General features: G+C 45.5%; 1 protein-coding gene across 4 annotated transcripts in view; it reads left to right on the top strand.

The window, feature by feature from the left end:
• The window catches only part of ghra (growth hormone receptor a), a 29,513-nt gene that overhangs the window by 4,247 nt on the left and 9,581 nt on the right, over nt 1–15,685 (top strand). For 3 of the 4 annotated variants that reach the window (XM_027027628.2, XM_035536406.1, XM_035536405.1), the window contains 3 exons: nt 3,093–3,201; nt 15,100–15,232; nt 15,552–15,685. The exon at nt 15,552–15,685 is cut by the window's right edge and continues 36 nt beyond it. In XM_027027628.2, coding sequence (XP_026883429.2) covers nt 3,105–3,201; nt 15,100–15,232; nt 15,552–15,685 — 364 coding nt within the window. In that variant the 5' untranslated portion in view covers nt 3,093–3,104. Of the gene's footprint in view, nt 1–3,092; nt 3,202–12,566; nt 12,672–15,099; nt 15,233–15,551 lie in introns of those variants that run through there. The other variant, XM_027027630.2, reaches the window with a different exon arrangement.

The following is a 15,685-nucleotide window of genomic DNA, read 5'->3' as shown; positions in this document are numbered from 1 at the left end:
TACTGCAGTGTTAGACATGCAGTGTTAGACATGCAGTGTTCTGTACTGCAGTGTTAGATGTGCAGTGTTCTCCCTGCACAACACGTAGCTTGTCCTTGGCTGCATTTGCTTGCATGTTATAACTCGAAAACACTTTAAAATCTGCGGTTTCAAGTATTGTGCAAGACCAACACTGAACTGCAGCAGATAACAGGATCTTAGCTCAAGGCAGTAGTTGAATATTTTACCCAACCACAACATCTGTCTCACACTATATTCACAGACCAGAAGCTGGGTATACAGTAAAAATTGGATTGGTCGTAGGATTGGTCGTAGGATTGGTCGTGGGATCGCTCTGTGAAACTGCAGCTGTGCGCCTTTTGCTAAACTGTAGAAACCTAACTGAACCCACAGATATGCAGAAAGGTGATTTTAGTGTCCTGCCTCACAGTGCAGGACTATGTGTTGGTTCCTATTGTTGTTGTTGTTTTGTAGTGTAGTGTTCTTTTAAAAAAAACAGGATTCATTTGCGTCATTTTGAGACAATCCACTCAGCCTTACGCTTCACAAGTGGTGGACCCTGTGGTACCATGTTGCATGTTAAGAATGTAGCGTTTTATACTTTTTAAAAAGGCATTCTGGGTAAAGGCACTGAGTCATTGCAGGTTAAAGGTTCCCAAGGCTCTGCCAGTCTAGCACTCTCTGTACTCTTACCCACAAACAGAGCTGCTCCCCTCAGCCAATCAGCGACCAGGGAGTTTCCACCCCTCCCCCGCGGGGTTCTGTGGCCCTTTGTGTCAACTGCATGCCCCCTGTAGCTGCCACAGGGGTGGTAGCCATGCCCCCAGGCCCTGTACACACCCTGCCACATGGTCTCCAGCACGAGGTTTGCAGTGCCGCGCTCACGCAGACTGCAGCAGCGAGTGTGTGTGTTTAAACAGCAGGACCTCAGGATAGTTTAGCTGTTCCTTTGAAGGAAGGCTCACCACTGTGTTTAGCTGCTCTAGTTTGATTTTCCAAACCTGGGCAACAGTCCACAAGTTTTTAATACAATGTATTAATGACTGGATTAACAACACATAATACTTATTAAGAGAATATGGGAGGCGCTTTCACTGTTAGCAACCATCAGACTGTTGTGAGCGTGAGGTGCAGGTGTGGTTACTGCTGATCACGGTGAAGTGCTCTTTGCTATCACAGTTAAAGATAGTCTTCCCCTTGAAGAACTAACAGCACAATGCAGCCTTCGTCATACAGGGGTCAAAGTGCACATCATATACCTCTTCCACAAAACATCTAGAACATTCTCAGCTGCGAGCATGTCCACACAGAAGTGATGTTTTGGCGATCTGCCCTTTGACTGCTCATCTAGGTTCTTTATGCCTTTATATTATGATGCTTACAAAACATGGGTATTGATTTTAATCACAGAGGTGCCTGAGCACTGGAAGACCTCTGTCCAATCAGATCAATCCTTCCTCTGAGGTTTTTAAATAATATAATTGCAATGAGGTTTTTAATTATATGTCTATATGTCTGCTTTACCATTAACTATATCTATGTTTAATTATATGGTAATATGTTTGAATATATAGTAATATGTTTAAATATATGATACTGGGGTTAGTGGAGCTGCGTACTGGGGTAATGGAGTTCATTTTCTCTTTTGTATTTAGTCATGTTATATTTTCCTCTACAATGTGTGAAATGTTTTAGAAGATAATATCAAGGCCCAAGAGTGGTTTGTGAAGATCTGGTTAGGCTGCAGACACTGTGGTCTCTTTAATGCGTGCGAGTGTGTGTGCGAGTGTGTGTGTGTGTGTGTATAGAACAGTTTCGTCAAATACTTCATTACTTTCTCTTCAGTCTTTACGTGGTTGTCCAGCCCACAGACCTTCATGTCAGAGGAACTAGAATTAGTGCTGCTACTGGAGAGTTCAGGAGCTCGGGTGTTCAGGAGCTCGGGTGTTCAGGAGCTCGGGTGTTCAGGAGTTCAGGAGTTCAGGTGTGTCACAGCTAATGAGCAGCTGTATTTGCTCAGCTGCCGTTGCCGTGGGAACCGCAAGCCATCGCTGTCCTCCTGCTGCTCTGAGGTCCACAGGCTTCACACCACTGTCACTTCCCCAATGCAGGACATGACATCAGTCCTGTAACGGGATCAGGCCTGGGAAGCTCAGGATGGCACCCACTGATGGTGAAACAGCACTCAGAGTGAACTCCCCTCCCAGAAGAGTGAATTGCCCTCCATCCAGATTAAATACATTTGTGTATAACTGGAGTGTTGCTGGTTAAAGGGTTTGGTTTGGGGGTGCATGAGTGTGTCATGACTTCAGCTAAGTTGTGATTTCTTTCAAATCACAGCAGTGGGTCTTTTATTCTGATGGCGATGTTGGTTTGTGGTGTTCACATAAATATAGAAGGTTTATATTTAGCTGTTGGGCTGAAGTGAGATGTGACCTGACCTCACATTTCAGGCGCTTTCTCAACATGTGCCAGTGTCCTAAGCATGTCAGGCCCTTTTCACAGAAAACACGTAGGCACAGGCGGACGCGTACAGTGGAGAGTAGCGGGTGAGCACGTGAATGCTGGCCTTGTGCAGATATTAAAGACTAGCTGATTGTGAATTAAAGGGTCTTTGTGTTAATTGTCTCTCATTTGTCTGCCTCTGGTTAAGTCCAAAAAGCACCTATCAGAGCTCAACATGACACACCAGCAAGTCTGCGATCTGTCTTGGTCCTCTGTGAGTTGTCCCTGCATGTCTTGCGTGTATGTCTTCTGTTCTGTGGTTGAGTATAAGCCTGTGTTGCTAATGCGTCTGCTGGTGTTCACATTAGCTGCGTTGTCTTTGCTGGCCACACTGCAGGTAAAGTGATAAACATATCATGTACTAACCAAGTATTCACCCATTAACGAAGGACCAATGTAAACACAGCGTGTGTGTGGAGTGTGAGAGTTAATGATGTGCACTTGGCCATCTGGGAGTGTGTGCATGTGGGTGGTTTGTGTGAGGGTGTGGAGAGGAGAATGTTGTCCGTGCTAACGACTAGCCTGTCGTGTGTGTGTGTGTGTGTGTGTGTGTGTGTGTGTGTGTGTGTGTGTGTGTGTGTTTGTAGGGAGGTGGGGTCATGGCGACCTGCCTCACTCTGCTCCTGCTCGGGGCTCTGGGTCTGCTGACTGCTACAGGACACAGGACAGGACCTGCGTCTGAGCTCCTCACACCAGGTAGCACACACACACACACACACACACACACACTCCTCCATACAAACGCGCACACACACACATGCACACACATAAACTCTTCCTACACACACACTCCTACACACACACACGCTCTCTTCCTACACACACACACACTTTTCCTACACACACACTCCTACACACACACTTCCTACACACACACACAAACACACTCTCTTCCTACACATACACACATGCACACGCAGTCTCACACACACACTTACAGTCCCTGAGAGGATATCAGTCAAAGTTAGATTGTACACACACACACACTCCCACACACAGTCTCACACACACTCTTACAGTCCCTGAGAGGATATCAGTTAGTTAGATTGTATACACACACACATACATACACATTCCCACACACAGTCTAACGCACACTCTTACAGTCCCTGGGAGGATATCAGTTAGTTAGATTGTATACACACACACACATTCCCACACACAGTCTCACACACACTCTTACAGTCCCTGAGAGGATATCAGTCAAAGTTAGATTGTGATAGTGGGAAGTTTTTCCCTGAGTCTGTATGTCTGTAGTTCTGCGGTCTTCTCCGGGTCCCTGGGAGGGTATCATAGGGTAGCGGCTCTTTAAAGATAAAATCTGTACTTTTTCTCTTAAAGATCCTCAAATCTGTTTTATATTTACAGGTTCAGGTTTACACACCTTTTCCCTCTTCACAAAATAGAAACATTTGCATATTATTTGCATATCCCAGTTTGATGGGCCTAGAGAAACTCACATGGTGGTCACACCACAACGACTCATTGTCCTGAATAGCTCACCTTCTCAGCAGTCACTTCTCTGCTGTACGTCCGCTGACACCAGAGTGCTTCCCTTCCGGAGAACGAATGGCCTTGCGAGTAATTTGTGTATCCTGAAGAATTATGTTTCCTAACGAATCGTCATATTCCAAACTCAGCAACAGATTACAAGAAGATGTCGGCTTATGAGTATCAGTGACTAGTGAGCAGAAGAGACACAGAAAGATGTCCTAAATTCCCCTGAGATGGTTTAGTCACACAGAAACATGTGAAACTGCTAAAATATTGTAGCTTTAACACGAGGCTGTTAGTGCCCTGCAACGGAACAACCAGAAAATGATGGAAAGAAAGTTGGTTGACGCTGATATTAAATGATGCCAGAGCTCTGTGCCTAGGGGGCGCTGTCTCCCACAGCTCAGGGGAGCAAGGTCTCAGCACTGAGCAAACTAGACGCTTGACTTGTCTGGTCAAACAATCCTGCAATCAATGCGTGACACTTGATGGTTGTCATCCAAAGTCCAGGGACATGTTCAGTGATCTAATACACGAAACAGACTGTTGGTCAAGAATAAAAACCCTCTCTATTCTACACTCATAATTCTGTCTGTCCTGCACCACTGCACTCTGGGATTTGGGCTGGAGTTTATTAACAACCTGTCCATATACACTGCGGTGTTCAACATGTCATATTTAACAGTTCTACTGCTGCTATTCAGAACTCGTACAGTAAATCAGTCAACATATTTGAATACATTGGTCTGATGGACAGTTGGGTGATGTCTACCTACATGGAGTCTGATGATATCCACATCGTGATGGACGATGGCTGACATCACGGGTGGGGTGGGGTAGGGTAGTCTTACAAAGGCCCTATAAATGCTATTATACTTTCTTTTACACTTTTTTCAATGACGTATAAACTAATTATATGAATACATTAATTACTGTTAATGATTTGATGCTGTGTGTGACACATCAGCTGTAAAGTCACTTTGTTTGATGTCCTCTATTTAAAATAAAGCCATCACTGACGTGTTTCTTCCATTTATTAGACAATATTTTTATTCAAATGTTTGCTCATATGGGAAAACAGATTATATCCACTGCCATAAATCAATTTCAGTACTAGAGATACATTCAGTACTGGAGATGTACATTCAGATGTGCATAAGTCTAAATAAAGTGTCTGGTTTTACACGAGAAATACGGGGGTTCCTTTAAATAGCTAGAAACGTACAGTGTTGTTGGAGGTTACGGGTGTGGTAGGGTGCAGGTTATGTGACAGGCTGTGTTGTGTTGAAAATTGCAGGTCAATTTTGTTTCTCTACTCACCTAACAGTAGTCACAAAACAAAAATTCTGTACATGTTTCTATGGTTACATGGCCATACTGTAACAGGTAATTAGTGGTTAATGTGGTGTCTGTGTGGGACTCTACCCCCACCCTGTGTATGTCCATGGCAGGATGAACTCCTGTTGGAATGAGTTTTTATTTATGTAACACCAGTGTCTGGAATTAGGGAGAGGTTCACTCGTCTTTTCTCTGAGGGAGGAAAGGAGAGAGGGAGAGGGAGAAAAAGGGAGGGAGTGAGGGAGGAAGGGAGAGAGAGAGAGAGAGAGATGAAGGGAGGGAGAGATAGAGAGGAAGGGAGAGAGAGAGAAGAAGGGAGGGAGAGATGGAGAGTGAGGGAGGAAGGGAGAGATAGAGAGGAAGGGAGAGAGAGAGAAGAAGGGAGGGAGAGATGGAGAGTGAGGGAGGAAGGGAGAGAGAGAGAGAGAAGAAGGGAGGGAGAGATAGAGAGGAAGGGAGAGAGAGAGAAGAAGGGAGGGAGAGATGGAGAGTGAGGGAGGAAGGGAGAGAGAGAGAGAAGAAGGGAGGGAGAGATGGAGAGTGAGAGAGGAAGGGAGAGAGAGAGAAGAAGGGAGGGAGAGATGGAGAGTGAGAGAGGAAGGGAGAGAGAGAGAAGAAGGGAGGGAGAGAGGCCTCGGTCTTGTGTAAGTACTCAGCTTTGTTTGTTCAGCAAAGTTGCCAAACAGAGAAACGTCCAGACAGTTGGGACGTCCAACTCTACTCACATCAGACTATTACCCACTCAGTGACCGTTCCTCTGTGTGTGTACTTACTGCAGAAATACGGAACTGAAATGTTCACTTCAGCCTCAGCAGTCAGTTAATTCTAAAAACCTGTCAGTTATTCTCTCTCTGGTTGGGTGCTCAGCATTTTAGTGCTAATTCAGTCTGTTTTTTAATCTATTTTGTGTGGATTCTGATCCAGCATCTGTTGGTGGTGTTTATTCTAGTGCAGGGTGGTGGAACTCAGACTGTGCAGTCCTGTGTATCAGTCCTGTGTTCAGTCCTGTATTTCATACTTCTGACACCACCCTCCTGTACATCAGGGTAGAGGACACTCAGCAGCTCAGTGAGTAGTTTATCAAACTGGCAGTTTCCTTCTTAGATGCAGCTGTTCTAGAGAGCAACAGCGTCGCAAAACAGCACAGCAAGCTGGATACTAGAATACTGGACTACTAGAATAGCGGACTACTAGAATAGCGGACTGTTAGAATAGCGGACTGTTAGAATAGCGGACTGTTAGAATAGCGGACTGTTAGAATAGCGGACTGTTAGAATAGCGGACTACTAGAATAGCGGACTGTTAGAATAGCGGACTGTTAGAATAGCGGACTGTTAGAATAGCGGACTGTTAGAATAGCGGACTACTAGAATAGCGGACTGTTAGAATAGCGGACTGTTAGAATAGCGGACTACTAGAATAGCGGACTGTTAGAATAGCGGACTGTTAGAATAGCGGACTACTAGAATAGCGGACTGTTAGAATAGCGGACTACTAGAATAGCGGACTGTTAGAATAGCGGACTACTAGAATAGCGGACTACTAGAATAGCGGACTACTAGAATAGCGGACTACTAGAATAGCGGACTGTTAGAATAGCGGACTACTAGAATAGCGGACTGTTAGAATAGCGGACTACTAGAATAGCGGACTGTTAGAATAGCGGACTACTAGAATAGCGGACTGTTAGAATAGCGGACTGTTAGAATAGCGGACTGTTAGAATAGCGGACTGTTAGAATAGCGGACTACTAGAATACCGGACTGTTAGAATACCGGACTACTAGAATAGCGGACTACTAGAATAGCGGACTGTTAGAATAGCGGACTGTTAGAATAGCGGACTACTAGAATACCGGACTGTTAGAATACCGGACTACTAGAATAGCGGACTGTTAGAATAGCGGACTACTAGAATAGCGGACTGTTAGAATAGCGGACTGTTAGAATAGCGGACTACTAGAATACCGGACTACTAGAATAGCGGACTGTTAGAATAGCGGACTACTAGAATAGCGGACTGTTAGAATAGCGGACTGTTAGAATAGCGGACTACTAGAATAGCGGACTGTTAGAATAGCGGACTACTAGAATAGCGGACTGTTAGAATAGCGGACTACTAGAATAGCGGACTGTTAGAATAGCGGACTACTAGAATAGCGGACTACTAGAATAGCGGACTACTAGAATAGCGGACTGTTAGAATAGCGGACTACTAGAATAGCGGACTACTAGAATAGCGGACTGTTAGAATAGCGGACTACTAGAATAGCGGACTGTTAGAATAGCGGACTACTAGAATAGCGGACTGTTAGAATAGCGGACTGTTAGAATAGCGGACTACTAGAATACCGGACTGTTAGAATACCGGACTACTAGAATAGCGGACTGTTAGAATAGCGGACTACTAGAATAGCGGACTGTTAGAATAGCGGACTGTTAGAATAGCGGACTACTAGAATACCGGACTGTTAGAATACCGGACTACTAGAATAGCGGACTGTTAGAATAGCGGACTACTAGAATACCGGACTGTTAGTATAGCGGACTACTAGAATACCGGACTGTTAGTATAGCGGACTATTAGAATACCGGACTGTCAGGATAGTGGACTGTCAGGATGGTGGACTACTAGAATGCTGGACTGTCAGAATAGTGGGTTGTCAGAATGCCGGACTGTTAGTATAGCGGACTACTAGAATAGCAGACTACTAGAATACCGGACTGTTAGGATAGTGGACTGTCAGGATAGTGGACTACTAGAATGCTGGACTGTCAGAATAGTGGGTTGTCAGAATGCCGGACTGTTAGTATAGCGGACTACTAGAATAGCGGACTACTAGAATAGCGGACTACTAGAATACCGGACTATTAGAATACCGGACTATTAGAATACCGGACTGTTAGGATAGTCGACTGTCAGGATAGTGGACTACTAGAATGCTGGACTGTCAGAATAGTGGGTTGTCAGAATGCCGGACTGTTAGAATACTGGACTGTCAGGATAGTGGACTGTCAGAATGCTGGACTGTCAGAATAGTGGACTGTCAGAATGCCAGGCTGTCAGAATGCCGGGCTACTAGAATACTGGACTGTCAGGATGTCGGGCTGTTAGAATGCCGGGCTGTTAGAATGCCGAGCTACTAGAATACCGGACTGTTACAATACTGGACTGTAAGGATAGTGGACTACTAGAATGCCGGGCTGTTAGAATGCCGGGCTGTTAGAATGCCGGACTACTAGAATACTTGACTGTCGGGATAGTGGACTGTTAGAATAGTGGACTGTTAGAATGCTGGACTATTAGAATGCTGGACTATTAGAATACTGGATACCTTGTCTTATTGGGTGTCCTGTGGAACATCTCGTCCTCATTATCAGTGTACGTGAGGTGATTGCGGAATAATGAAGCCATTAGTGAGGATTGTGCTCATAAGGACAGAAATCTGCACTAATTCTGTCTAACTGCTGTGCGCCAACACACATGTGCAGTTGGAGAAGGATATTTATGTCTTTGCTGGACATATTGGAATTTGTCAACTTTTCTGGTGTGTGTGTGTGTGTGTGTGTGTGTGTGTGTGTGTGTGTGTGTGTGTGTGTGTAATTGTCAGTTATTTTTAACACCTGTTTACATTTTGCAGCCGTGTCCAGTGCTCAGTAGGTAAGTCAAGACCTGCTCTAGGCTCATGTGTGAGACATCCCATAACGCAGACGTCCCTGCGGCTGACGGTCATAAGTGTCAGAAAGACACACCAGGATAGAACAGCTGTTATTACCATCTTCTGTCCCAGGGGGCAGCAGAGAAGAAGATAAGCTTCATAACAGCTCTCATCTTCCCTTCTACTCTAATCTCTCTCTCTCTCTCTCTCTCTCTCTCTCTCTCGCTCTCTCTCTCGCTCTCTGGCAGTAGGACATTTTTCACTTTTCTTAGGAAACCGATTCAGGGTGTGTCCACTGTCGTATGGAGAGGTGATGTGGTCCGTTCAGTATACACACATCTGAAGGTGTTACTGTGATTATGACCCTTATTTTGTGATGCTGGTGATGAGTCTGTTGTGTCTCTAATGCCATGAGGCCCCTTCAGACAGAAATGGCATGTTTAATCTCCAGAAGGAGCAAAACTCTACTTTCACTTTCAGCTGCAAAGCTCCTGCCGTCCTGTGGATGAAGTAACCATTTCATTTTCAGAAGTGTGGCTGTTGTTCCAAGCGTGTTGCTGTTGTTAATTCAGTCAGGCTTTCCAGAAACAGAAATACCAACCTTCACTTCACATATCTTTCTGGTTTCTCTTCTGAGTTTTTTTTTTTTTTTGCCCTGTGTGAACATGGGGCATCAACCTTCTGTTACCTTTGCGAGTGTAACTTCACAGAAAACCACTAACATGGATTTAACTGTGTGGAAAAAAACACACATTATAACTCATCATAACTCTACCTTGCTGCTTGCTTGCTGTGAGTAACGCATTCCAGCAACAACACACACTCCAACAGTAACACACTCCAGCAGTAACACACACACACCAGCAGGTCCTGTGAGCTGTCCTGTAGGCTGTCCTGTAGGTCTGTAGGTGCAGGATTACAAGACTATAGGACAGTTACAGCTGCCTAATTCTGTCCTGTCCTTATGTCTGTCCTACCGGTGTGTACGAGGGATACTGTAGCGGTGTGTGAGTAAGTGCTACCTGAGTGAAAACAGGATTTAATTATTTAATAACACACACACACGAGGCGGAGTGTCTCCACGGTAAGGAGAGCTGCTTCTGTCAGGAGGTGAGTGGCTACTGAACTCATATGAACTCATATTAGTACTGTGGGATCATGAGAGTGATGCAATACAGAAACGATGACATCATATGTACACTTCACTGTCTCTGTGCTGATGGTGTCATGGACATGTCCGGCCTGTCTCTTCACTATCTATCACTCTATTAAGGTGCTGCTGTTGCTTAGCTGGCTGACTGATGTTTGGTTGCCATGTTGACTAACATGGAACTAGCATTAGTCCTGGTTGCTAGGAGACTGGAGATAAACTGTGAGTCCTAGCAGTTGTTGCCTCATGTCACCTGCCGCTCGGCTTTTTGTGTCTCGATTTCACTGATCATCACTCTACACCTCAGCCTGGTTGTAGTCCTGACGTGGACTAACTGATCACCACCCTCTTCTGCACCACCGCCTTCCACTGCTCCTCTTCCTGTGTAATTTAGCACTGCGTGTGGGTAATTCTGCTCTGTTCAGTGACCACATTGGACAAAACCTTTTAGACAGAACCCCGGGCAGGTAATGGGGAAGCGCACCTGCCTAACCACGGCGGCTCCACCTGCTGTGGGAGACTTCTGTAGCCCAGGTTAACTGGGTGGAGGACTAGGTGTGAGGATTGCATTATATAAACTGCACGAGGTTTTCTCTGTTGAATGTGAGACTCTGAAAGTGTGTGTCTCCACCAGTAGTCTAATTCTCCTCTCTGTCCCAGCCAACCAACATTCCTCCTCTGACCTTTTGTCTGAATGGAGTGAGTTTCCCACTGTTTCCATCTCCAAGTCCGGATCTCTGCTTGTCCTCAGAGATGATAACATTCAGCTGTTTCTTCACTCTCAGTTGGTCTTATGTCACTGCTAGGCTGTTTCAGTTTAACTCACAAACATGCCCGTGTAAACGTTGCTGCTCTGTGTGCTGCGGTTTCAGATCCTAAACTTATTTCAGCTCTTCTTTGTGTGCCTCATTCTAAAACTTCACTCTCCTCCATAACCTCTTAGCTATGGATCCTCTGTCTGCCTGTGCCAGTCTTCACTCTGCTGGCGTGAGTCTGTCTCTACTGTCCTTGACTCTCCAGTTGCTCTGCAGACCACCACCCTCAGAGCAGTTGCTCTGCTGTGTCCAGTCACTGTCCGCCATGCTCCGTCTGGAACAGGACACGTGCACTCCCTGGACTTCCTGGATCACACGCTCAGACAAAGATCTGTAAACGCAGCCCTTCTGTTGTAGTGACTCAGGTCACAAACCCTGAGCAACATTTCTCTACCGTCAGTAAACGTCTTCAGCACCAAGTCAACACCACCCACTCACTGCCCTCCACTCAACACCTCCCTCTCAACACCTCCCAGTCAACACCTACCATTCAACACCTCCCAGAGAATGGACTCCATTTCACAGAGATCAGTTCAGCAGTTCAGTCGTGATTTGCCTGGGCCCCTGTTCAAAAAGCCCTGCCTCTGTGCTCAGTTCCTGCAGTAGCTTCAGTCCTGCTGAGGGTTGGACCACTACAATTATATTTACATATTACGGCATTTAGCAGATGCTCTTCTGCAGAGAGACTTACAAAAGTGCTTTGTCTACCCATAGAATACATCCTAGTACAGTACAGCAGGTTAGAGTCCAATATACCAATGAACTAGAATACTGTAGAAATACAGGGATCAATGCTGATACCTAGAAGTACAAAATACATAAGGTCTCTCTTAAACAATGATGAGTCTAATAAACAAAAAGTACTAGAGTTACATCAGTGTAATAAACAAAACCCCACCATGACATCACAACGTTGAGACAGCAGTGTGATGTCACACCGCAACAATCTTACTTATTCTTGTAGGCATTTAAAAAATAATACTTATTCTATAATTTATATTTTAACCACTTTATGTTGCTGTTTTTAGCCTATACATGTACATCTATGTATGAATGTACATCTCTAGTACTGAATGTGTATCTCCAATGCTGAATGTATATCTCCAGTACTGAATGTACATCTCCAATACTGAATGTGTGTGTGTGTATGTATGTGTGTATATATATATATATATATATATATATATATATATATATATATATATATATATATAAATACTGAATGCATCTCCAGTACTGAATGTACATGTCCAATACTGAATGTATCTCCAGTAATGAATGTCCAATACTGATATTGTGTTCATGGCAATGAATCAATTCATTTTGTGTTTCAACAGATAGCCCTCAAACTGCCCCCCTCCCCCACACACAGAGAGACAGAGATGACCACACTCATAATAACATACTGTTGTGTGTGTAATAGTTCCGGTTCCATTAGTTCCATTACAGCCAAGTACGTCTTACCATGTGCGTTAATCTGGGTCAAGTGCCCTGCTCTGCCTACATGACCTAGAGAAGATGCCCCCCACCCCCCCAACATCAATTTACTTCCATGTCTGAGATGGCCAAGTTCAGCCTGGTTATTCCCATGTTTCTTGGCTAATAGGGAACACTGCGTCTGAGCTGGTGATCTAGCTACAGCAGAACAGCCACAGGAGCAACTGTTTTTTCCTCTGTAGAGGAGCAGTGAACCTGGGACACATTCTCCATGGTAAATGATTTAAGGTCTTTAACATTCACACCTTTTAATGTCAGTGAGGCTCCAGGTGAAAGAGATGTTTAAAACATGTGCTGCGATGCACACTCACCCTGGCCTACACTCACCCTGGCCTACACTCACCCTGGCATCCACCTGTGTCCACATTTTTTTAGAGATGAACATGATGCTACTGCTCAGTCATGTGGTTACTAGAGGAGGGGCTCTGAGAACATCTACCAGCTGCAATCTGACATCTCAGAGGGGATTTGTGGCGACTCTTGAGCAAGGAATGGACACCCATCCAACACACACACACACACACACACACACACACACACTCTCTCTCTCTCTCTCTCACTGACACACACATATACACACACACACACACACACACTCTCTCTCTCTCTCTCTCTCTCACTGACTCATTGACACACACATACACACACACTCTCCCTCTCTCTCTCACTGACTCCTTCTCTCTCTCACACACACACACACACACAGAGATTAATGGTCTCCTGCTGTACTAAGACTCAGGATGATAGATGATTGTGTTCCACAAGTGCTGTGGAGCAGAACAGCCAAAGAGGTGTGTGAGGCTCACCGCGCGCACGGCTTACACACACCTCTTTCGCTGTTCTGCTCCATAGCCGCGCGCGCGTGTGTGAGGCGGGTGTGTGTGCCATGTTTGTGCTCTGTGAATGTCTTTTTGTGCTCTGTGTTTCTGTGCTGTGGGTGTGTGTAACTGTGCTGTGTGTGTATCTGTGCTGTCTGTATGTGCTGTGTATAACTGTGCTGTGTCTGTATCTGTGCTGTGTATTTATCTGTACTGTGTGTATAACTGAGCTGTGTCTGTATCTGTGGTGTGTGTATAACTGAGCTGTGTCTGTATCTGGTGTGTGTATAACTGAGCTATGTCTGTATCTGTGGTGTGTGTGTGTATCTGTGCTGTGTGTATAACTGCTGTGTCTGTATCTGTGCTGTGTGTAGAACTGAGCTGTGTCTGTATCTGTGGTGTGTGTATAACTGTGCTGTGTGTATAACTGTGCTGTGTGTGTGTGTTTGTGTGTGTGTGTGATGTTTTTCTCTCTTTAATGAAGATGTGGATACTAGTTGATTACACCCCCTCATGTCAGCGGTGATGCTATCAGCAGTGGCTTCTTTCAGCAGGATGTGTGTCCTGCAAGTGTTGTTCAGCAATAACAGAGTTCAAGGTTGACTTGACCTCCAGACACCCCAGACCTGCTGATCAATCATATCTGTCTTCTGGAAAAACACGTCCAGTCCATGGAGGCGCCATCTCACAAGTTAAAGGACATGGTGCTAACGTCCTGGTGCCAGGCACCAGGCATCTTCACTGGTCTAGAGGTCTACTCTGTGCTCTACTCTTTGTCCTGCTCTGTGCTCTACTCTATATCCTGCTCTGTGCTCTACTCTATATCCTGCTCTGTGCTCTACTCTATATCCTGCTCTGTACTCTACTCTCTGTCCTGCTCTGTGCTCTACTCTGTGCTCTACTCAGTATCTTGCTCTGTACTTTGCTCTCTGTCCTGCTCTGTGCTCTACCCTCTGTCCTACTCTGTATCTTGCTCTGTGCTCTACTCAATATCCTGCTCTGTACTCTGCTCTCTGTCCTGCTCTGTGCTCTACCCTCTGTCCTACTCTGTATCTTGCTCTGTGCTCTACTCTCTGTCCTGCTCTGTGCTCTGCTCTCTGTCCTGCTCTGTACTCTGCTCTCTGTCCTGCTCTGTGCTCTACCCTCTGTCCTACTCTGTATCTTGCTCTGTGCTCTACTCTCTGTCCTGCTCTGTGCTCTGCTCTCTGTCCTGCTCTGTACTCTGCTCTCTGTCCTGCTCTGTGCTCTACCCTCTGTCCTACTCTGTATCTTGCTCTGTGCTCTACTCTCTATCCTCTGGCCTGCTCTGCAGTAGGGATGATGTGGGGTTGAATGTGAGCGCTGGTGATTTATTTAGGTGCAGAAGCAAAGCGGCGGAGAGAAATCAATCGCCTTATTTATGACTGCGCTAAAGCTACGGAGGGGTAGGAGCCAGGGGAGGGGCATGGGAGGAGCCCATCTGCAGAAGGAAAAGGAGAAGTGCCACAGAATGTCCAGCTGGGCCACTGTGGTCTGGAAGCTTTAGACTTGATGGAAGTCTCAGTATGATCAGTGACTAATTTCTAGTGATAAACATTCATTTGCAGCATCTGTTTTGGGTTTTTTTTTTGCTTTTTTTCTCTGTTTTTGAGTCTCGGACAGTTGTGATTTTTCTAGTGACCAGGCTGAGATGCAGCTATGACTCCGCCAATAATGTTAATGTGCAAAACGTTTCTCTGGTGTGGCCCTCACATACATACATCCTCAGCCTAGACTGAACCTCTCTCTCTCTTTCTCTCTCTCTTTCTATCTCTCTATCCCCCTCTCTCGCTCTCTCTCTCTCAGACCCGCCCACACAACCTCACTTCACGGGGTGTCGCTCCAGGGAGCAGGAGACGTTTCGTTGTTGGTGGAGTGTAGGGAGTTTCACTAATCTCAGTGAACCCGGAGCCCTCGCAGTGTTCTTCCAAATGACAAAGTAAGAAAACCCTCAGAGGTCTTCCTTAGTAACCATCAGAGGTGTTCAGTAAGCCAAACTCTTGGAGGGTTTATCCACATTAGGTCTGAGAGTGTCATGCATTCACCTTATACATCAGACTAATTTATTCATCGACCATTTCACCATCACTAATATAATTTTTTTAAATCAGTTAACTGTAACCACAGTCTTGACATTGTCTGTAGCACAGACATGTAGGAGCTCAGCTAAAGAACAGCCTGGCCTGCGTGTCCCTGTGTGTGTGTGTGTGTGTGTGTGTGTGTGTGTGTGTGTGTGTGTGTGTGTGTGTGATATCCAGCACCCTGTATGCTGGCTGGCGTGAGTGTCCTGAATACACCGCCTCTGTCCAGAATGAGTGCTACTTCAACAAGACCTACACGCACATCTGGACGTCCTACCGTGTACAGCTGCGCGACACAGCCTACAACATCA

This window comes from Electrophorus electricus, chromosome 18 (genome assembly GCF_013358815.1).
Source record: "Electrophorus electricus isolate fEleEle1 chromosome 18, fEleEle1.pri, whole genome shotgun sequence".
NCBI lineage: Eukaryota > Metazoa > Chordata > Actinopteri > Gymnotiformes > Gymnotidae > Electrophorus > Electrophorus electricus.
This window is presented reverse-complemented; position numbering and strand designations above follow the sequence as displayed.